The following is a 24038-nucleotide window of genomic DNA, read 5'->3' as shown; positions in this document are numbered from 1 at the left end:
TTAGCAATTTACATTCAGTAATCTCTTGGTCATTTAGCCACAGATAATTTGTCATGGTTTGTTTTAGCTGCTGTGATATTGATATTTATTATGCAAATTGTATTTCCTACATCTTATTGTTCTGCATTCTATGAATACTTAAATTATTATAAACCTTTACACTTAATATGGCTCGTCCTTCAATTTGATGCTTGAGCAACAGAGGGTCAGAGAGCACACGATCTTCTAGAGGGGAAGAAAATAAGTAATTAAAAAGCAGACAAACAAGAGAGCCGGCTGCCTGGCTCAGAAGAAAGCAAAGGCAATTTCGGGGAGGGAGAGCGAGTCCGAGAAGCGAGTCGCTTCAGCCTGGAAAGCCTCTCCCAGAGACGCGGGAAGCTCAGAGCACCTGTTGGTCCCCAGCCGCCTTAGGCGGGACAAGGGGCAAAGGGGCGGCGGGAGGAGTGGGTTTGAGCCCTGAAGGAGGAAGATGGCAGACCTTCTCTTCACACCCCGTCTCCGCCCTCCACCCCGAAGCCTTCACAGAAAAGATTTTTTGTTGAGTGTGTGTAATCGTAATTATCTAATAATACATGTGCATCATGTATATTAAATACACATATATCACATATACATTAAAGCCAGGAAGGAGACCTTCAGCAAGCTGGGGAGCCGGAGCCAACCCTCCTCGATCTACCTTTCCCGAGAATCTACCGCAAACACAGAGACTCGAAAATCCCAGATCCCGATTCCGGCTCCTTTCTCCCAACTATGCCCAAGTCTACCGCTAGGCTGTTGAGCGGGCTCTCCCGCTCCGCTGGACGTGCAAAGCACGCATGCACTTCTCCCAGATTGTTTTGTCAATCCGGGGACCTGCCTTCTCACTCTCTACTCCCGAACAGCCCCCTTTTCCCAAAGATCTATTCCTTCGGTGCAAGGTGAGTGACGGAAATTTGCAACGTTTTGTTTCCAGGCCAGTTGCACTCTGCGTACCGGGCAGGGGAGCCTCCTAGGGAGATTCTCGTCGTCTGGTTGATGTAGCGATTCCTATAAACATTCCTAATAAAGGTGTACGGGAAGCTAGACCCGCCCCCGGCGCCGGAGCCCCTGTGCGCCACGGGCCCAGGAGAACACTTTTTCCTTGATCCCGGGGAACCGAAAACAAATTTTAACATAAACATATTTGCATACGCCCCTCCCCCTGGCCCCGCCCCTAGGTGGCGCGGGCGCGCCGCCGAAGCCAGCGCCAGAGGGCGGGGTGGGGGAGGGGGGTGAGTCCTCCGAGAGCCGGGTTCGGCTCGCGGCGATGTGATTGGTCGGTCCGGACTCCGCCTCCAGCGCATGTCATTAGCATCTCATTAGTTGTCCGCTCGGGCTCGGGAGGAAGCCACAGCCGCCAGTCTGAGGCAGGTGCCCGACATGGCGAGTGCTGTGCTGCCGAGCGGACCCCAGTGTGCAGCGGCGGCGGTGGCGGCGGCGGCGGCGGCGCCTCCCGGTCTCCGACTCCGGCTTCTGCTGTTGCTCCTCTCTGCCGCGGCACTGATCCCCACAGGTAGGTGTGGGCACCGGCCGGTTGGCCCCCGAAATCTCCTAAGGCACCCCGGTGGCCGTAGCCATGGAGGGGGGAAACGTTTCCATGACAACCTTCCCCCACTTCCTAAATCCAAATCGGAGGGAGAGTGGAGAGGAAACTCAGGGCTGAGAATGGAAGGGGTTGAGGGGATCGGTAAATCTCCTCTCCCTTGCCCAGCTCGGTGTGAATTAGAGCTCGTAGGGATGGCTGCACCCACACCTTTTCTCCCCGGCTTGGCGCGGGGCGCGGAGTGGAGTGAGAATGTGGGGCTCGGGGGCTAGAGAATATAGGGGAAGGGGGTGGATCAAAAGCACCCCCCCAAACCTTCCGGACCCTCCCTAACTCGCTGTTGTCCCCGTAACTTGCAGGTCCTCCCGCCTCCCCGGGCTGCCCATTCGCCCCCACCTCTCCAGCGGGCGCCCCGTTCCCCATCCCCGAAACCTCCCCATGGCCGACTAGCGGCCCCCTCCAGCGCGATTCCTCACTGGTCCACAGGACATCTCCAGATTTGTCTGATCGCTCCTGCTTTCCCCGCGCTCTGCCTTTCTCTCCTGTCCACGAACAGCTCGCCCCTCGTGTCTCCTTCCAGCCGGATCGCGGCCCCTCCGCCCCCTCCGCCCCCTCCGCCCGGCTGCGGGTCTCCTTGGCCGGGCTCCAGGCAGCGAAAGTTCCCCGGGCCCGGCCCCGCGGGGGGGCGGTTGCTGTCGCCGCCTCTGCGGGAAGAAGCCGGGAACCCGCAGCCCGCCTACCCCACAGCGTCCTCCGCCGCGAGTGGGGACCCCGGATTTCCAGGCTGCCTGTCATTTTCGGCAGCTTGGGGGTGGTGGAGGGAGCGTTCGCGGCCTCTGCGGCCAGGCGGTCACCCTCCGGGCCTCCGAGCGTTCCCTGCGTGCAGAGCTGTCTTGGGAATTTGCCCAGGGGCGGCTCTGCGCGCCCCGCTCCTTCCCTGAAGATGCGGAGCACTCGGCTGGAGCACGCTGTTTGGCTGACCGTGTGCCGGGCGCGTTGGCGCGGTCGGGAAAGAAGAGGGCAGTGTTTGCTTTTGCTAACAAAAGGGAGCTGGAGCTCTTCCCCAGCGGAGAGCCCGGCCGTGCTGCACCCTGCCTCCCCTTCCCACCACCGCCGCGCTTGGCGGCCGCGCGGCGTCCCAGCGCCCCTGGCCGCCTGCTGCGGGCTGGGAGCAGGGAGTCGGGACTCCAAGGCGCAGGGCCGCGGGGGGCGGGGAGGTGCAGGAGGGGATGCAGCAGGGCTCGGCGCCTGCAAAGCCCCTCCTCGCAGCTCGGAAGCCGCAGGACCCGCGAGCAACAAGTGGCGGAGGACACCGAGAGCTCAGCCCCCACCTGCGGGGCCCCCGACCCGGGCGGGTGCAGCGCCGGGGCCACCGTGCCGCTCCCGGGGTGCCTCTCCGCTTGGGCTGTGCCTTTTGTTTACACGCTAGAGGACACACAGTTACGTAAACACCGCAGGAGACACGCTGTAGGAAATGGGGCGATCTGGGGGTGCTAGCTTTGGATTTGGGGGGATGCCGGGGTGGTTGCTTCCCCCCCACTCCCCAAGACAGGCTTGCAAGGGAGCTCGACTTGGGGAACCTGTCGGGGATCCATAGGTGTGGGAATCTGGCGGCAGCTTCAGTTCCAGAGCTGAGGATTTTTTCTTCCATGCCACTGTCTCCGGATGTTGTTTATGTGTTTTTGCACTGTGAATTCCTAATTTATGAGTTACGAGATAATTAGGTTCAGCCGATGCCGGTGTGGTTACAACTTCATTTCGGGTGATGTCTCTGACTCGATGGGTTCAATGAAATGTTCCTGAAAGAGATCCCTCGTTCTGCTGCATTGTAAAAAGCGCCAGTGTCGGTTAAACGTGAGCGTTACAGGCTCGGTAACTGGCGCATAATAGAGGCAACAATAGACTTGTATTGGCTGCAAAAAAAAAAAAGGCGGGGGTGGGGGGGAAGCGCTGGTCGGGATATTGTCTTTGGACTAAAAATGGGAGCCGTGCAATGCCGCTTGCCAGCAGAGCAGCATCAGATTATACCTCCTCTGTCCAGCCTGCTCATTGAAGGCTCGGGGTAGTAGCAACAGTACTGTATTTGTAACTATCTCGCGGTAAGAAGTTGCCTTCCCAGCTAGGGCTATATGCTGACTTAGAAAGGAGCGGTCTGGAACTCAACCGTGCATGTCAAAGCTACAAGAAAATTCTGTTGCCAGTTACCATGGAAGCAGCTTCTTGCTCCTGTGTACATCCCTGTTTGTACGCTGTTATCAGATTGTGTTCAAATTAGAAAGTAATTGGGTTTGATTTGTAGTGAGGGGGTGAGGCGCCTTTCTTTAAATCTTTTTTTTTTCTTTTTTCCTTTAATGCGTTTTTTTGGTGCTGAGTTTGAGAAGGGGTCTTGGCCTAGCCCCAGGTCCTAGACCCGGAGAGTAGATTTCAGGTGGGGACCAGGGGACTTCTCTTCCTTACTCCTCTTAGTTTAAGCTTTCTCAGAGACCTCCAGTTCCTACTCCCAGGATTAGAGAAACCTGTTGGCGTTGCCTTTTAACTTCATAAGGCTTGTTTCATTTACAGCCTTGCTGGGATAGCCATCAAGGGCCATTGTGCAGTGGGTCCAGGTTCTGTCTTCCCCTGTAACTGAATCCATCTATCCCCTGGAGAAAATCTCCCATCCCTCCTGTGGTGTTTGGATGAAATGGATGTTAATGAAATGCAGCTAAAATGGGCTTGTCAAAGCTCACTCCTCAGTGTAAATCACGCCCGTTTAGTTTGGGGTGCTTGCATGATGTTGTTTCTGACCCACAGTGAACCCGTGGTTGATCACCCTCCTCTTACATTTTCAGCAGTAGAGAGGATGGCTGATGGGTGGGGATGTGTGGTGGTGCTGGGAAGCCCAGGAACTGAGTTTTTGCTTGTCGTGGCCTGTTGGGGCTTGTGTACCGGGGATAGGGACTTTACAAAAGTGCCGCCCTGCTATTGTCGCCTTTCCCTGCCTCAAATCCAATAGCTGCGGGAGGGACTTGAACTTGTCTGTGATAGCTTTGATAAAATATCCCTCATTAATGCCACTTTATATTTACAGTGTGTCACTGGAGACGCACAAGGCTTCATTTAGTGACTTGTGTGACGAGACAAGCTTGCATTATTTGCCTGGGACATTTTGGAGGAACAAGAGAGCCATTGAGCAATCTTTTGAAATGAACAAATACAGAAAAAGGGGGGAATAAAAGAGCAGGCAGTTCTCCGGAACAAAGAGCTTTATTCATATGGATGTCGTACATGCTTTATCCAGTTTTCCCAATGGCCCTCCTGGTAAAGGGGAGTGGGACAGGGAAGAAGCCAAGGCAGGACACTGGCGCTTCCTCTCTCGTTTCCTGGCTTCATTTTCTTACCTGACTTTGCCCTCGACTCCCTGGACTCCTTGCCTGCTCTGCTCAGCTTGCTCAGCTCCCTCTAAAACCCCAGAAGGTAACGGGTTCCTGGGTCTAAAAAGGAGATTTTCAAATCCTTTCTCCCAGCTCTGAATTACAGCGGAAGAAAGTGCTAGTAGCTACCTGTTGAGATGGATGGTCTTCGGCGGATATATCGGTTGAATGGAAAGAGATGTCACTTTTCTGTGACATGTGTCAGGAAGTGGTTGATAGTGAATGTCAGATGGGTAAGAGGTCTTGCAATTATAATATTAGCCTTACTATTTATTTTTAAAGAAATGCTGTGAAAACTAAAATCCAAAATTGTCATTGTCATGAATGGTGCTCTTGGAGTTTTCAGTGACTTTTGCCCACACCTGGTACATTTTGGCCTTATTATACATAAGTGAATTTTTATTATTCCTTGGCCTATATTGCTAAGTGATTTTCAGGCTTTAAAAACTTGATAATATTGCTGTGAATATAAACTCAATCTCTCAGTTTCTGTATGTGACATATTAATGCTTAATTGGCCACTTAGAATTTATATTTTAAAAATGGTTTTGTGTGTGCCTGTGTGTTTAACAGAAGGCCCATTTTTATGCAGGGGAATCTCTTAAATTGCACCAAACTAATCAATGTTATGATTTGAATGGAAATTTACCAGCATATAAAGAAATTTTCTACGAAATAAATCCGAAGGATTCAAATGTTGTACCTCTTTCTTGGGAAGAATAGTACTGACCATCATGCTGGGCATTTTCAACTGAAAATCCAGCACAGAAAGGAGAAATCACACAGCGACATCTGTTGCAGAATTGAAAATTTGCTGCTTCTAGTTGTAAGCAATTAGTCCCATATAAGCACCTAATGGTATCAGCCTGTGTGTGTGTACTCACACAAATATGTGTGTATCCACATGCATATATGTATATATATGTACGTATACAGAAGCTCAGCCAGCGTTCATAGTCACATTTAAAATTATTTAATAGAAAATATAACATTTTAATGCCAAGTTCTTTTTCTTAATATCACCTGTTGAGGAACTAGACATTCCTATAATCATGGAATTTTTGAAAGGGGAAGGATATTAGAAATCATCTGGCAAAATCTCATTATTTTGCAATGAGGCAGCCGAAGCCCAGAGAGGGAAGGACCGTGCTTACCGCTGAACTGAGGCTAAGTTAGCTATGCTTCCTGGATGGCGAGCTGGTCTCTTGATAGCCAGCCAGTGAACCTTCTCTTCCACCTCCTAGCAAGGATGCCCAGTTAGGGATATGCATCGTGGGTAGATGGTATCTTGGGTAGGAAGAGTTTGTATTCTGAAGGCAGCAAGAGTAATTATTGTTCTGCGTAATAAACCGATGGGTCAGAGGTGTGACCTCTGGGAAGAAAGGACCAGTTTTTGGTAAGGTTGTCTTTAGTGTTGACAAGTCATTCTGAAACCTCTGGACTTCATTTGGCAGTCACACATGAATGTTGTTGTCCAAAGCACCTGAGTAGAGGAGAGCTCTGGATTTGTGTCCCGGTCCTTTAAGTCCCATGCATGAAAACTAGGCTTCACAGAAGCCTCAGCTTTAGACTTTTAAGCTTTTGTTTTGTCATTTCAAGGAGTCAGATTAACAGGAGAACTGGTTCCACATAAGAAAAAAGGAAGGGTCCTTAAGACAAGAACAAAAAACACATCTTGATTTTCTTACCAGGTACTTGTCCCTTTCCGTTAAGGCTGGGAAAAAGCTCAGAATAATTTTTTTTCTTAAAGAAAAAATTATTTTATTGTTGCAAGATGACCTTTTTTTTTACGTCAATCATATTTTCTTTATTTTTTCACTTTATTATGGAAAATTTCAATTATACACAAATGTAGAGAGAATGCCATAATTAACCCTCTTTGCAGATCATCAGGTTTGGTAATTATCCACACATGGTTCATTTACCTTCTCTACACCTCCTCCCCTTCCCAGATTATTTTAAACAAATCCTGGACATCCTATCATTTCTTCCATAAATTACTTTAGAATGAATTTCTGTAAGATACAGCTCTTCCTCTACGCCCATAATCACAGTATCATTAGCTGCATGTACATTTTATCCACTGGTATACAGATTTTCATCCTACTCTTGCTTTACCCTGGAAGGTAGAGTGAAGGCTTGTTACAGTGGGTAGAAGCTGAGGCGGGAGCTAGAAAAGCCAGAGCATGATTACTGCCTGCACTGAGGAGACCTTTTCGTGTGGTTTGGTTTATTTTGAGCAAGGTTTTGTTTGGATCGGATAAGATGAGTTTTATTGTGTAAATATGGTTGTGTAAATATGCAGTAATTGTAGCTAATTCCTCAGTGGCGAGCTATGGAAAACACCCTTGGTGAGATTGGCCATTTCTAGATGTTCTCATAATGAATACTCTCCATAGGAGGACTTCTGTAGGAAAGGCTAGTTTAGTTTGATGGCTGTGAGATACCCTCATTCGGAATATTTTCCTTTAAATGTCTCCGTGGTATAAGTGCCTTTGCGTTTTGTAAATATGTGGCTTCAAAGAAAAAGATGTCTTTTCCCATTTCTAATTGGCTAAGTGTTAATTTCAGCCTGTATTCTGTAACTGAAGTGATTAGAAAATGCCTTTGGTGTGGGAAACCCCTAGGGAGCTGTAAGTTTTTGGGCCTTATTTTTGTAGGATGGGGGTGTGGGGTGGTAGGAAGAGAAAATGTTACTCTTTTTCACTTTTCAGTGTTTGCCCCATTAATTTAAAATGTGAATTTCAAATTTCAGCTGGCAATGTTAGAATGCTTCAGTGTTAATTTCGGAACTTCTTTGGTTTCTCGGAAGATAGGTTGGTTCCATTTTCCCCGGTTCGTGAAATGTGAGGTTGTGTGTGTGTGTGTGTGTGTGTGTGTGTGTGTGTGTGTGTGTGTCTGTCTATCTTTTAAGAAATTCTTTCTCAAATGTATTTAACGTGGACTATAAATCTGAAGCATTTGGGTTTTTGGTTTCTAGCCAAACAAGTAATTACACATGAGATGGTTTTGAGGGGTCCAAGCCGCCCTGGCGGGGTAAAAACCCGCCTCCTGTGCCCCTCTTCGGAGCTGGCCACGGCACCAGAAAAGCACAAAGGAATGTCTACATTTAGGGTTTGGGGAGCGCCACCAAAATCGAATAAAAAGGCTTTGTTTGGAAACCATCAATGAAGGAAGGAACCCACTGGAATGTTTGTAATTACAAGTGGCACCTCCTTGTTTAAATTTCAGAAGCCACAGTTTCTTTTTCAGAGATTTAAATTGCAGGCTCTAGCCAGCAGCTGCTGTTGTGGTTAATGGGCACTTTCTCTTTGAAGATCTTCCAGTGCTGGTTCTCAAAAGCTTTGGAGCAGTTGGCCTTGAACTAGGGTTAGAAGAAAGGGAGATGGAGGTATTTATATACATGCACAGCAAAAGTGATGTGTGGCCTTTATTATTACTCAAAAGAGGAGCTTGGCGGTAAGGTTTCGAGAAAACTGAGCACTAAGAAAAATCTATTATGACTGACAGGTGTCTTGAATGGGGTGATTATCTTACGAGAGATGTGGGGTGGGGAAAAGTTTTTCTTTTAGTAGATGCTTTACTGGAATATAGTCATTTGATATTTCAGAAATGTTAAATAGCCTTGAAATGAAAGTGCTCTGTTTCATATTTAAATGCTACTCAGTGTTTGATGTTGATATTCTAGTGGCATGGACTTTTAAAAATGCCTAGAATAAGTGGCTTGCTCGTGGCAGTCTTCCTTGGTAAGGTAGGCACTCTAAATCCTCTTGAGCCATCCAGCACTAGACGGCAGTGTCAAGTTGGAATTAAGTTATGAGGTCCCTGGAGGGGGTGGGGAGGAATCTCCCTAAAAACAGAGGGCTCCCGGGCCCCATCTCTCCCATTGTCTGTACCATATCTCCACTTGGCTAGGAATAATCTAGAGGTTAACATGTCAGAAATTGAACCTTTCATCTTAGATCTCAACTTTTCACAAAGTCTCCATTATTGCACGTGACACCACTGTCATCCTGGTCTCCAAGGCCCTGAAATTTGGAGTCTTTTTTCCCCTCCTTATCTTTCACCCTTGGACTGAAATAAAATGGGATAAAATGGGGCTGATTATTTCTCCACAACATTCTCTGGAAGCCTCAACGTCCTCTCCAAACCACGTTTTACTAGCAGAAGCTCCCTAGCCAATTCCCCTGATCCTAGGCTCTCTGAGCCAGAATTTAAGTCCTCCTACCACAGCTGTAATTCTTTCCTGGACAGGATCAGGACATGCCCTTGCAGAAAACCTAATCTCAAATTCTTGCTCCTTGCACCAGATTCGAAATCCACATTGTTTTGTCTTAAGGTTGTTCCTTCCTCAATTGCTCTCTCACTCCTTCTCTAATTGCCCTCATTTCTTATTACTTTTCAGCCCAATCCCGATGAGACTGGAAGACTGATGATTCTCCAGTGAAACCCAGGAAGAAAGTGGTTTCCCCTGATCAGCCTTCAGCTGGTTGCCTTTGCATATAACACTGCTCTCTGATCAGTTTTTCTCTTAACTGTTTTGGTTTATAATTGTAGGACGGCTCAATCTCCTTGCCCACCTTGAGAATAAACATCTTTCCTTTGCATCTTTCAGTTTAACTAACACATGCTTATCTAAAATATATGCCCACACAGACATTTCCTTTTTCTGCTTTACAGGTGTATACATAAGTCTTTCTTTCCAGTAAGCCACAATATGTAGATATTATTGCCATTATTTTAATGAAATTTTAAACCTTAGAATGCTGAAAGTGTATTGTGCCTATTTGGTAGTACGTGTTGGAATACAGGCATTTACTATAGCATGAAAATAGTGTAACTGAATTCACAAATTACAAGCTGGCAAAGTAAGACTTTGGGGCAAAACGTTAAGCCTTGAGGAGCTGGAGACTTTGGAAGGGTCAGAGTCAGAGAGCCTGGTCTGGAGCTGCTGACTTGGCATTCATGAGATCAGCCCCTCTGAAGATGCTCCAAAAGATGCAACCTTAGAGGAGCATTTGATGCTCATGTTTTCGGTGCATCAGTTACTAAGAAGTACTACCCGGGAAGCCAGAAGGAAGTGCACTAAAACCCAGGTCTTTATTAGCTAACACTTTAAGTAGCGTTGACTTTGGGAGCAGTGCTATCTCACTAAACACAGGCATCTCTCCCATTGTGGCAGATCACATTTTAGTCGATTACATAGAGGGTGAATTGTTACTGGCTTAAGATAAAAAATGAAATCTTTGTTTCTCAGTCTAACTGCTAAACCTGTTATCTGAAGGATCTTTTCAAAGCCTTTATCTGGTACTAATATCTGCCATGGTTCTTCCCTTATTTTTTTCCTCGTCTGGCATCCTTCCCCTGCAGAGTTCAGTTTTTGCTACTGGAAGGTTATGCAGCATGATAATTCAGTGGTATGAACACTTGATTATCATGGAGTATTTGGGGACGGTCTTGGGGGAAAAGGTCGTATGTCAAATGTGGTATGTATTTGGCTCTTTGCTGATTATCAGCCTGGGATAAGCCAAGCCATGCAGAAGTTACTGCACATCAACAGCTTCTGAGTAGAAGAGGAACCCTGCTTCATTTCTCTTGCAGAAACCCTTACTTAAACAATGAAAACTTCAAAGATAGGGAGGAAAAAAAAAAGTTAATTCAGTACTAAATTACTGCTCAAATGGTTTTATCTCTTAAAAGGTTCAAATAGAGATTAGCTTAAATGACACTGAACTTCACTTTTCCTTGTGCATATCTTGTGCGCACACATCATTGTGAAGAGACCTCTGTCTCCTTTCTTTTAGTTTTGTTAGTAATCACATGAATGTTAGTTGCTGTTTGTTTCCCTTTCCTGAAGCAAATCTCTCCATCTCTGGGCCAGGTTGGCAAGCAGAATGCCCGGTCTAGATTACAGAACAGTATAAACCTAGTGCTTTGCTTAAGAGCTAAAAACAACAAAAACAACTTACCTTACAGGGTGTTAAAAGTAAGATCATATGTATGAATGTCCTTGAGAAGGAAGTATTTTATATATATGGCTTTCATTAAAACAGCCACGGTTTAGTGATGGGAGTTATGTTTCTGACTACTACTACTGCTAATCATGTTTGTAAATCCCTCGAGAATATTGAAAAATTCTGGCTGAAAGGATTAATTCAGGATGTACTCAACTGTCTCTAAGGTGAAACTGAAGAATAAAGTGGCAGTAAGATTAAGATCCCACCCGGAGTTGAATGTTTTTTGGAAGTAAATGGAATTATCCAGTCACCTTGGAGAAATAGACGGTGATTATAATCTCAAGTTTCTGGGCCTTTTAACACAGGCAGGACTTTATGATTTTACTTACCCCTTATATTTTATATACTATATTTAAATCAAGTACTTGTATTTCTGTAGCTAACCCATAAGGCACTTGGAAGAAAAATGAGAATTTAAAAATTATTGTTAAATCAAGTGTCTGCTTTTATACCAGGCATTGTGTTTGGTGCAATTATAGTTGGGTGGGTTGATTCCTGAGGGATACAGTTGGTTTTCTCAACTTTTATTTTGAAAACTGTCAAAACCGCAGGAAAGTTGAAAGTATAACAAATGCTTGTACACCCCTTACTTAGATTCATCAACTGTCAACATTTTGCCCATTTGTTTTATCTCTAGCTCTCTAAATAATGTATCCACACATGTCTTTTTTGTTTTTTTCTGATCCATGTGAAAGCAAGTTGCAGGCATAGTGACACGTCACCCTTGAATACTTCAGCACCAGACTCCTGAGAATAGGGACATTTTCTTCCACAACCTCATTACGTTCAAGAAATTTAATATTCACCAATATTATTTAATGTCTAGTCCATGTTCAAAGTTCCCCAATTGTCCCAGTAATATTCTTTATCTGTGTTTCTTTGTCCTCCCTGATCTAGACTCCATTGGAGATCACACATTGGATATGGTTTTCATGTCTCTTTTTCTTTTAATCTAGAACCATTCCCTTGCCCTCCACTTTTTTTTTCGTTTGTTTGTTTGTTAAGGTTCTTTTAAGGAGTGTGTGTGTGGGATGTCTTTCATGGTGTTGACATTTTGTTGAGTCCAGATCTGCAGTTTTGTGGAATGTCCCATGGTTCTACAGATTGTTTGCTTGTTTCCTCCTAGTTTGATTCAGACTGTAATCATAGGCAGGAACATAGCACAGCTGATGTTGCCACCTTTTAACATCACATCAAGGGCAACATAATAGCAGTTTGTCCTAATTTTAGCGGTGGCAAGTTTGATCCCTTTGCTAACTGTATGTTTAGTACTTGGTTGATGCGGATTTACAGATTTCTCCACTTCTGTCCCTTTGTCATTAATAAGTGATTTGTGGGATATTTTGAGATTGAAGATCCTGTTCTCAAACACTTCATCTAGTGGTTTTAGCAGCATTGATAAACCTTGTGTAAATCAAATATTACACCAGTGTTTATAAAATTGTGCTTTTTCTAATTGTCATTCCCCTGTATTGGGCAGAGGCCTTCTTGAATACAGAAGAGCTTGCCTTTCCCCCATCCTCTCCTTTTTATTTGAAAATCACAGTGGACTCATAAATTTAAAAAAGTTTCAGTGTGATAATATTTCTTTACCGTCAAATTTGGTTAAAGGGAACCCCTTCAGTCTGGCTCTTGTATCCTTTTGACACATCTCTGTTGATTTTTAAGTTCTTTCTTATTTTATGTCACAAGAAGATGTCTAAGCTCACCTTGTATTTTCCCTGCTCCAGATCTGGAATCAGCTCTTTCTGCAAGAAGCTGTGGTTCCTTTTGGTGGGCAACTGGTATTTAGATGCCAAAGACTTGCGCTCATTGCAGTTGACTTGTTTCAGTGGACAGAACTAGGAGATTACATGTATATTTATTATTATATAAATAAATTTATTTATATTTATATATATCTGAATACATTTAAAATTTATACTTATTTATTTAAATCATGAGTTCATACTGATGTCTTCAATTCTATTGTAAAACTAAGGTTCTTTCTCCCCTTTTCTCATTCCTTATTTGTACTTTTTTCCCCCCACGGTGAGAACCTTGATTCCCAGCCATATCAGTGTCTTATAATTAATGCAAAAAATAGTTTTGGAATTACTCCACAGAGAACACTGTAGACGACAAAACTGCCAAGTGAAGCTCAAGATTTTTGCCATTCTTTTTGCCTTTAAAATAGATCCAGTGAAGGTTGACAGTCAGAGTACTGTGTTCACAAGTTCACAAATTAGTGCCTTGTGTGTGTGTGTGTGTGTGTTATCAATGAGATGTATACTTAGGATCATTAATTTCTGTTTCTATTCAATTTTAGTGTTTTACCTATCCTTGTTGATTTAAGTTTATATGTTGAACATGTAAATCATTACCATGGCTCAAAAATCAAAACTATGTAAAGAAGTGTCACTCCCTTCCCTGTACTTCCTGGCCTGTTCCCACCCATCTTTCTGTAGTAGCCAATTTCATTCCTTTCTCATGTATCTTTCCTATTTTTCCTTTGAAAAAATAATAGGTAGTGTTGTTCTTTGTTTTCATACTTTTCCATAAACCGTGTTAACATCTGCCTATAATGTCTTATTTGACAAATCCTGGGTTCTCATATTAATTTGATGATTTACCCCCATTTGGCTTTATTTCACTTCAGAAACTTTTTTTTTTTTTTTTTTTTTTTTTACTATATTCATATCTCTTCCATTTCTTCCTTCTAGGGTAATAGTTCTCTTTGGGTAGTTAGAAGAATGCTTTATTTTTTTCATTTAACTCACCAAATTACTTGCAAGAAAATAGGGACTGCCCTTTTTCATATAATGCAATGTGTGTCTCTGATGTTTATTAACTGTGCCTTACTTTGCTTCTCAGCAGTCATCGTTTACCCTTCTCCTCATCCAGTAAATTGGCAGATCTATGTCTCAAGTCCCAATGCCGCAATTCTTCCTACCCTTTTAAAAAAACTGTGTTATACTTACTGTAAAGTGCACAGCCTTTTGCATCTAAACCTCAGACCATGTTCCAAAGGTGCCTATTGAACATCTCAATCTGGATATTCCACAGTTACCTCAAATAATATTAACAACAAAACAGCAACTATTATTTTGTATCTTCATTCAGGATCTCATTTAATCCCTACTGTCACCCTGTAAGTAATCTCTCTTCCTTCATTTTACAGATGAGGAAGTTGAGAGGATGATAGGACCCTTGTCCAAGGGGCACAACTAATAAGTGGTAGAACCAGGTCTATCTTCAAAACCCATCGTTTTAAACACTTAAGTACATTTTCCTAAAGTTCAAGATGTCTAAAACTGAACTTAGCATGTTTGCTCTCCAAACCTCCCACTATCCTATATTTTCTATGCTGATGAAGGGTATCACCAAGCTGCCCAATGAGTTAAGTGAATCTGGGAGACATCTTAGAGTACTTCCTCCTTCGCTACCCTTTCCCCCTGTGTTAGTAACTAAGTCCTGCTTGTCTCTTGCAGTCACTCCTGTCAGTTTCACCACCACTGTCTTAGTTACCCTTATCCTCATTTTACAGTTGAGGAAAGTAGATTTAAACCGATCTAACAGTCCCGTAATTGGTCTGTTTACCTCTAGTCTCATCCCTTCTAATGCATCCTTAACACTGCTTTTAGGCAGATCTTTCTGAAACACATATTAGATTGTCACTTTCTTGCTTAAAATCTGGAAATGTTTTCTTGGCACCTTAAAGATGACAATTACACTCCTCCAGTGTGGCCTACAGTGCCCTTTATCACCTAACTTATGTCTTCCTCTCAAGCTCACCTCTTGCCAGCTGTGCACACAGTGTTCTTGCTTTAGGAGCTGCACACCGTGTTCTTTACTTAACCAAAGTAAATGTGTCCTAGATACGCCACGCTCTCTCAGCCTTTTGTATGTCACCTCCTCCTCCTGAAGCATGCTTATCTAGATGGCTGATTCCTACATATCTTTCGAGATCCAGCTCCCAATTTCTCAAGGAAACTTATGTGACCTCTCAGGTGGGTTAGGTGCCTTTTCTTTGTGCCCCTCTTTTGTACTTCCTTAGGGGCTCTCCCAGACTTATCTTCTTTCTTCCTGTCAAGCATCTTTCTCCAAATTGCCCCAGGTTCCCTCTCTATACCTGTGCATTTCATACTTGTCAGACTTGTTTTCACCAGCAGAAATGCCCCATCCTCTGGTCTTCCATATCAGCGTGTTTCAATCCTGTGCGCACATAAGACCCAAGTCCAGTGCTTCTTTTTCAAATCTTAATGTGCTTTCCAGCCTGAATGTAATATTTTCCTTTCAACTTCCTTTACAATTTCTCTAGCCATCCCATGATATTTAACACTTCTTACATTATCATATGTTGACGTGTGTCCATAGATAGGTGTCTCCTAGCCTTTCTACAGGGGGGACTACTGCTTATTCATCTTTGTATCCTTAACAGCATAGAGTTAATGCCCTACACATAGTATGTGTTCAATAAACATTTGTTAAAGCAATGAATGAATTGGAAATTAGGTCTCCATTGCCCATGAAATCGTCAGCATAAATGTGAACAGAGAACATGGTGATAATAATTCAGTCTTGAAGAGCGGCATAAAGATGCATCACTCCGAAGGTTGTTTATTCACTCACCATTTTCCTGTTACACAATCTGATTTCCAATACGTATATAGCCTATCTTTTCTCATTTGTCATGAATACTGGTAGTTGGGGTTTAGAATTCGCATGAGGCCTTCGTGTATGAATTTAATTTAGTGGTTGTCTAGTTATCGGCTTTTAGAACTGTAATTCTTAGTAGACGTTGTTTGTTCTCTCTTAATGGATGAAGGGCTGTCACTATCTGATGTTTTCGTAGCCTGAAGGACTGACTTCTAGCGTGTTTGTTCATACTTGGTTGTTGGGCAGTCGTTGGAGAGATTTAGATACCAGCCCAAGTAAGAGAACCTCTTTCCATTTACTTAATCACTGTACAGTCCTGATATGGCTGGACTTTGTGTCATTGCTAGGGCCATACTGGCACATTAGAGTTGAAGCAACAAACCAAGAAACTTCTCTCTGAGGCCATCTGCCCCTCTTCCCCTCAGTTTTCATGAGAGCCTTGTCTTTAAAACGGATATATTCTCAGGTGAGGCATTGTACACATAGGAAAATTTAAACCTCAGGGTAACAGTTTTCCTTGTCCAGTAATAAAGATATATGTGGAGTCTGTGGCTTCAGGATCAAAAAATAGATCACAGTTGTTGTTGGATCAAACATGAGAAATGGCTTGTTGCTGTGTTTTAAAAAAATGAGATGGGTAGGGCAGTCTGTTTTGTGGAGATGCCTCCACTATTTGTGTGACTGGATAGTTGGTGCTAAATAAGACTGTGTCAAAATTAAGCTTATAAAGTTAATTGCCTACAACTGATCTAGTTTTAAACAGAAAGAAGATTTCCTGTTGTTCTTCCATGGAAGGTGGGAGAGATTTCATATGCAGGCAGAGGGAGAGAGAGTTTGCTAATGTTACCTTTTAATTTAGGAGAAGTTTGGAGTTTGTTCTTTCCTGTGAATATAGAGGTGGAACCCACTCTAACCAGAGTTTATTGCTGTAATATTTTTAAAATGCATTTGTGACACTGATAAATCTGTGACCTTGTCGAGGCGTTTTTGAAGGGGAGGGGGTGGCTAGCCTTTTTCTCACTGTCGTAAGTGATGTCTGCTCAATAACTCTAACTACCTGACAGTATTGGGAGGGGAGGAGGACCTATCATAACTTGTTTTTATGGCCTGTTTCTAAAGTGTTTCCTTCATAGTCACATCCATCCATTTAGACTTCTCTTCACCCTGCCTAAGGCATGCATCCAGCCTAGGCTGTGTTTGGTGCTTTAAATGCTTTGAATTATGGGGAATCGTAGCATTTTTTCGATGCTTCCCTTGTAGCTATATAGCTCTCTATTGTCTTAGGTTACACAGCCTGCATTTCTTAGGCGTCGTGTGTGGATTATTGCAATTAGTTGAGGTTTTGAGTGGAATGACTTATCTTCCTTGATTTTGTGCCATTTGCCATCTTCTCTATCTTGGTAGACACTCTTTCAGAGATTGCCTTCTTAAGAAATCCTTCAAGGCAGAGGAATTAAACCCTTCCTTTCCACTGTAAATCTTGGTAAATATATCTTTATCAGTGTGACCTACTGTCAAGTAAATAATGATGTGATGGTGATGTTCACGAAAAATTATATCTTTGAAATAACACATTTTGTCAGTGTGTTAATATATAATATATGATTGGTATTATCCAAGAAAAAGAAAAGATTAGTAAGTCAGTTTCTTCTAGAATTAGGTGGCTAATGCTTCAAGTATCCTATTTAAAAACAATTGCTTCTAGGTCCTGTTGGCAGGATTGCTTATTTCATTATTCTGGTCATTTGCATGCAAACAAGTTGATGATTCTTTAAATAACCACCATGTTCAGTCTTCTTTTCCTCTTGAAATGTTATTCCTCCAGCATTGTATTCCATTCATGCAATAGCATGAATCTGGTCCAGAAAGAATTTCAGGCTAAAGAAGTAGCAGAACTTTTCTTCACCTTTATTTTTTTAACCAAAAATGATGTTTCATTTTTATATTAATTTAGCCATGGTGACATCCCTTTATCCTTGTTTCATAAGGTGAGTGCATACAGAGTTAGGCTTTAATAGAATATTTTTCAAGGTCTTAGGATATTTTTAAATGAGGTCATCACCTTCAGGATTTTGGCCTGAACTTTCCATGAACTAAAGGAAGAAGAAAAGGATAGACTAAAAAAAAAAAAAAAAAAAAGATGAATATATAATCTACTTATAATGGAATAACTGATGAGAGTTAAATTCATTTTATAACATTTATCTGGTGCTAGTTCCCAGAGCACTGTACCATTTCAGCAAGATAAGTTCCACATTTATATGTTGGATCTCTATAGGAGGCCCTTTGAAAAAGTGTTATATACTCTTTTAAAAAAGGTTTGAAAACCACAGATCTAAACAGAATGAGTCCTTCAGGTTCAAAACAACAAGGCTGGAGAGAATGATGCCCTGGTTCCTGAGATCACATCTGGGCTGAGGCTAAAGTCATAGGCAGTAACAAGGAATGCTCATCTGCCTCATCTTTCCTTTCCTCATATTCTCTTTGGGGTCCCCGAAGGTGTGACTGTGGTCACAGCAGAGGGCTGGATAAGGAGCTGAGATTTCAGATCACTGTCATCTCTGTCTTTCTATCAGAGGGATATAAAGAAGGGAGCTAACATGGAGTTGGAGTGTAGAAGGCTTTTCATTTAAATGAAGTCTCGAAAACACAGGGAAGATTTCCACCCAGAAAGAGGTGAGGAGAGAGGACATTCCAGGTTGAAGGAGAACCACATGAGTAAAGGCTTACAGGTAGGCAAGCTAAAATGGCATGTGAGAGATGGGATTAGCAAAAGATAACTGGGGGGCAGATTGTGGAAAAAACTTTGAAAGCCAAATTTAGATTTTTAATTCTGGATGTCATTGGGAGCTATTGAAGGGATTTTGAACAGGGAAGTCATGTCAGATTGGTACTCTAGGACTATGAATCTGGCAATGGTTTGTGATTAGATTAGAAATGAGACACTGGTTAGGGGTATAATAGTTCAGGTATGACTTTATGAAAACTTGAATTAGGGCAGTGGAGGAAGAATGGAGGTGGAATTGACTGGAGAGTGGGGATTGAGGGAAAGTAAAGACTAGAAACGAAAGCATGCTTTGATTTGGAACTTGAGTGGCTTAGGAGAGTGGCTGTTCCAATGAAGAGAAATCAGAACATCATGGTGGGCTTAGTCAGGGAAGACAATGAGCTTGGTTTTGGACATGTTAAACTTGAGCTACCATTAGAACATAGTAGAAATGTTTAGAAGGTCATTTGAAATGTGATACTCGAGTTTAGAAGAGAAGCTGAGAGTAGAGCTAGAGATACAGATTTGAAAGTCACCTGTAAAGAGTTGATAGCTGATTCTACATGACGCATTGATTCAGTTACTTATTTGATACACATGTACTGAGATGCCCGATGTGTGCTATTGTGTTAGGTGCTGGAGAGGAGTGTGTGAGGGATCCTGAAGAGGGTCATAGAGGTAGAACCTTAAGGGAGGTGTGTTTTTAGGGGACAGGATAAGGAGCTGTGATGAACTAGTCAGGACTAATCAGAGGACTGGAGATTAATGCTGTGGACGGGGGAGGGAGTTGTAGGCAGGGTTGATGTGGGCTGGAAGTCTGTTAACTAAGTTGCTGAAGAGTCTTGAAGCAGTTAAGGATTGTCTTGAAAGTGAATGAACTCTGGGGAGGAGGTTGTATAAGAATGAAATTAGGTAACTTAGCCAGTCACACAGCTAGGATGTTGGAACACTTATTTGATTCCCGATTCCAGGTTTTTGGACTGAAAGTACTCCAGTGAGTCCGGTTCTCATTGTAGTACACTGGTACACCACACTGTGCCCCAAAATTCATTGTATAGGGGGCTGTGAGAGCCTGTTCAGTCTGTCCCTAGGACTTAAAAGGTTTAATTACGATTCTAGAGGTTGATGTTGAATAAAAAGCACATTAACGAACCTCACAGTTGTCCTTGTATTTCACGTAATGAATGACAGCTTTGGCAGGCTTAAGCATGTAGGCAGGATAGATGGAAGCTTTTTCTGGAAGTGTGCTTCTTTAACAACCACCACCAGAGAACAAAAACAAATCCTAGTGTAGCGCGGGAAGCCCTTTCAGGATGGCAGGAAGAATCTAGGTCAGCTTAACGGCAACTCCTATTTTTTAGGTAGATGAATGTTTGCTACCCTGGCCTTCAACAAGCTGCGTGAAGTCCGGAAAGACTGGGCATGGTTCCTTAGTGCATATTAGTCAGCAGGGGGTCACGAATTAAATTGATGTGTGGAAGCATTTTGATTTACATTTGACTAGTGAGAGTGTAGCTCAGGCCAATATGGCAGTCTGCTGAGTTGTAGCCTGCATTTGCTTAACTCTTCCATGTAAAAGGTAAATCCTTGTGGAATTTTTGCATATTACCTTTAGGACCTGACAAGTCTCCTCCTATAGGTAGAATGATCAGAAAGGAACTCAGTTGAGCAGTGGAGTGCTGAAACTTTCCAGCCATGTGTCTCCAGCGCTTTTCAGTAGACCTTTCTGTGATGATGGAAGGATTCTGTATCTGTGCCATCCAGTAGTGTAGCCACTAGCCATATGTGACTATTGAGCGCTTGAAATGTGGTTCGTGTAACTGAGGAGCTGAATTTTTAATTCTCTTTAATTTTAATTAACTTAGCTAAGGTAGCTAGTGGCTACCATATTGGACAGCATAGCTCTAGACTAAAAAGTAAGAAGCCAAATTCTCATGCTTATCATTATTGGAAGAGGGGTTGGGTGAGGGTGTTGACTTCACGCCGAATTCAGTAGATTTGTATTGAATCTTGGACTCAGCTACTGTGGGTCTCCAAATTGTGCATTTTTCTCTACTCTCTCTTGCTTTTCATACCTAAAAGCTTCTAGAATATCTTAATTGTTCTTTCTTCATTTGAAGAATTATCCCTTTTGGCCTTAGAGGGGTATAGCTCATCTAGTGCACAGATTAATAGCTCTAGCTTTGTCCTTAGAAAGCTAAATCTTGGGGCTTCCGTGGTGGCGCAGTGAGAGTCTGCCTTCCAATGCAGGGGACACGGGTTCGGGCCCTGGTCTGGGAGGATCCCACATGCCGCGGAGCGACTAGGCCCGTGAGCCACAATTACTGAGCCTGCGCGTCTGGAGCTTGTGCTCCGCAACAAGAAAGGCCGCGATAGTGAGAGGCCCGCGCACCGCGATGAAGAGTGGCCCCTGCTTGCCGCAACTAGAGAAAGCCCTCGCACAGAAATGAAGACCCAACACAGCCATAAATAAATAAATAAATAAATAAATAAGTAAATAAATAAATAAATACAATTTAAAAAAAAGAAAGCTAAATCTTGGAGGTTACTGTTACACGACTGTACTGCCGTATGCCAGTTCACGTTGTTATCTTTTCTTTTCTTTTTTTTTGGTTGATGCCGAAAGTGAGTGCAATGTGAAAAAAAATTCTTTATTTTAAATAGTTTTGACTGCCAGGTTAATGTGACTCTTAAGCAGAGCTTCATGAGGTCTGGCCATAGTAACTGCTTTTAACTTGATTTAAAGTTCTTAAACATTCTGAATTGCTTCACCTAATCTTTTTATACTGACGTACAATTTTCAGGCTCTTTTTTATTTTCAAATCCATAACTGACAGCTGCTCAACACCTCATTCAAATAGTTGTAAGAGTTTTAGAGAAAAGTTGGGACAGGCTGGATTTACTGACATCAGTTGGATTGAGATATTGTGGATTTAAAGATGATAGAGAAGGAGAAAGAAAAATATGAAATAATTATTGCATGTTCACTGCTTGCCCAGTGACAGTGATTTGAAGCCTAATAACCAGCAAAACTGAGAGACAGCAGAAGGACATTGGCATTCACTTTCAAAACTTAACATAAGGAATGAATTTGGAAACAAAATTTTCATGTGTGGTCCCATTCGTTTTATGACATTTTAAAGAATACTGATGCACAGAAATGCATGTATACCAAAAACTTACTACAGACTTTTACTTGAAATATAGTCTACAGGTTCTGAGACTGTAAACTTCCAGAAGGAGTGAACTCTTTAGGGGAATCTGTGATCTCTAGTGCACAGCCAGTATTTTTCAAGTGAAATTGATCATTTTATAGAAGAAACAAGATCGTGAGATCTCCCGCCTTTACTTCCCGTGACAAATGGCACCTAATTCCATGACTCGACTCAAGAAGGCTCTGTGCTATAGTGAATATAAAGAAGCTATAGAGTGTAGTGTTTGTCCAAGAGTTAAAATTAATGTGACTATAAATTTTGTCCTCAGCCTTTTAATGCCTTTTGAGTAAATGCTGCGTGCCTATCTGTGTGGGTGTGGGTGTGGGTATGTGTATCCCCTACTATGTGCTGGACACCGTGATAAGTACTAGATTTACAAAGATGAATTATATAGGGTTTCTTTCCTTCAGAGATTTATATTTTAGATTCTTGTGCAGGAGATAGTGAAAATAACAATGCTACGTGCTTAGACCCATAATAGACATAGTTTGGGAGCGCTACAGAAGGAGGAGGAGTACCTACACTCAGTATGGAGACTTAGCATCAGGAAAGACTTTCAGGGGGCCCTTGAGTTGGGGCTTGAAAGATCGGTAGGAGAGAGCTGTACAGATGGTATTAGGAGTTTTTCCAGGTAGAGAGATAACATGTGGACAGATGTGGAAGCCTAAAAAGCATGGGGGATTCTGGGAACTGCAAATAGTTTGGCATGGCAGGGGGAAAAAGCCTTTGAGGATGCAGCAAAAGGTGAAGCTGGGGAAGGTACACGGGAGTCAGATCATGAAGGATCAGCTTAGTGATGAGGAGGAGCTGAAGCTTTATCCCATGGAGGGTGTCAGTAGCAGGTGGGGAGAATCCAATTGGCTGTGTGTGGAATGGATTGGGGAGATGAGAAACCAGAGATCGGAGAGCATTTAAGGAGAAGCTGTGGGAGAGTAGCTGGGATTATGAGGGCCTTAGCTAAGGTATCTGATGTGTAGTTTGGGAAGAGTTGCTTTCAGGATATATTGAAGAGGGTAGAATTTCATGACTGAATGAGGAGTGAGAAAAGGGCGAGTCTAGATGAATGATCAAGTTCTGGCTTGGCCACCTAGGTGAGTGATAGGTACACTAGTCAAGACAGAGTTTAGAAGGTGGACAAGATTGGGGATTGAAGATGACGTGCTTAGCTTTGGAGATGGCTGTGGCATGTCCAGGTGGAAGTATCTAGCAGCCCTCTCCGGTACTCAGTGGAGCCATGGCCATGAGGAGCTCTCCTAAGAAGAATGTATACACTGGGTAAGGAGAGAAGAGGCGTTCCAGGATAGAACTTGAGGGAACATTAACAGTTAAAGATAGACAGAAGATGATGAACCAGGGGCAGGAATGAAGAAGGAGGAACTGTCAAATTTTGAGGAAAACCAGCAAAGACTTTTGTCTTGGGATCCAAGAGAGAAGAGAGTTCTGAGGAGGAGGGAAAAACACTGTCAAATGCTACAGCGAGGTCAGATTAGACAAAGGAGGCTGTTCGTGGACACGGCACTTAGGCATATAAAGGGGAGCTCGGCCTAACAATTTCAGTGCTGGGTGAATGTGGAAACCAGATGGCAGTGGCTGGGGCAAATGGGGAGTGCAGAATAGGAGGTGGGAGAATAGACATGTTATTTTGTCTGTTTTTTAAAATTTATTTAATTTATTTTTTGGCTGCGTTGGGTCTTCGTTGCTGTGCGTGGGCTTTCTCTAGTTGTGGCGAGCGGGGGCTACTCTTCTTTGTGGTGCGCGGGCTTCTCATTGCGGTGGCTTCTCTTGTTGCGGAGCACGGGCTCTAGGCGCATGGACTTCAGTAGTTGTGGCTCGCGGGCTCTAGAGCGCAGGCTCAGTAGTTGTGGCGCACAGGCTTAGTTGCTCCGCGACATGTAGGATCTTCCCGGACCAGGGCTCGAACCCATGTGCCCTGCATTGGCAGGCGGACTTTTAACCACTGCGCCACCAGGGAAGCCCTGACACATGTTTTAAGAGAGGAAGCTGATGAAGTTAGGGCGAGGGAGGAGGAAGTGGAAATAAAGAGATGTAGGAATGAGGGAAATTTAAAAATATATATACTTTCAATTAGGGAGATTTGATAAGGTTTATAGAAAAACCAGAGGGAGATTGAAGATGAAGTGAGAGTTGATCACCGAAGGAGTGAGGGCTGTGATGAAGGCCAGGTGGGGGGGGCATTGGCTTGGAGAGGAGGAGGGAGAGGGACAATTTTTCTTCTGAGGTGGAGGTAATGGGAAAGGCCTTGAGGAGAAGGATGGGTGTAAGCTGGACTGTATGTGGGAGGGCTGAAGACCAAAGAGACGAAGATTCTCCTTGGGAAAGTTGGAGCCCATGTTGTACCTGCTGACGTTGGATGTGATACTGACCAGGGTTCTTGGCCTTCCCCAATCAATAGAAATTGACTAGAGG

General features: G+C 43.4%; 1 protein-coding gene across 6 annotated transcripts in view; it reads left to right on the top strand.

The window, feature by feature from the left end:
- Positions 1–1362: 1362 nt before the first annotated feature.
- The window catches only part of CADM1 (cell adhesion molecule 1), a 334650-nt gene continuing 311974 nt past the window's right edge, over positions 1363–24038 (top strand). For all 6 annotated transcript variants that reach the window (XM_007196548.2, XM_007196547.2, XM_007196545.2 and 3 more), the window contains exon 1: positions 1363–1531. In XM_007196548.2, coding sequence (XP_007196610.2) covers positions 1399–1531 — 133 coding nt within the window. In that variant the 5' untranslated portion in view covers positions 1363–1398. The remainder of the gene's footprint in view (positions 1532–24038) is intronic.

This window comes from Balaenoptera acutorostrata, chromosome 9, assembly GCF_949987535.1.
Source record: "Balaenoptera acutorostrata chromosome 9, mBalAcu1.1, whole genome shotgun sequence".
Lineage (NCBI taxonomy): Eukaryota > Metazoa > Chordata > Mammalia > Artiodactyla > Balaenopteridae > Balaenoptera > Balaenoptera acutorostrata.
This window is presented reverse-complemented; position numbering and strand designations above follow the sequence as displayed.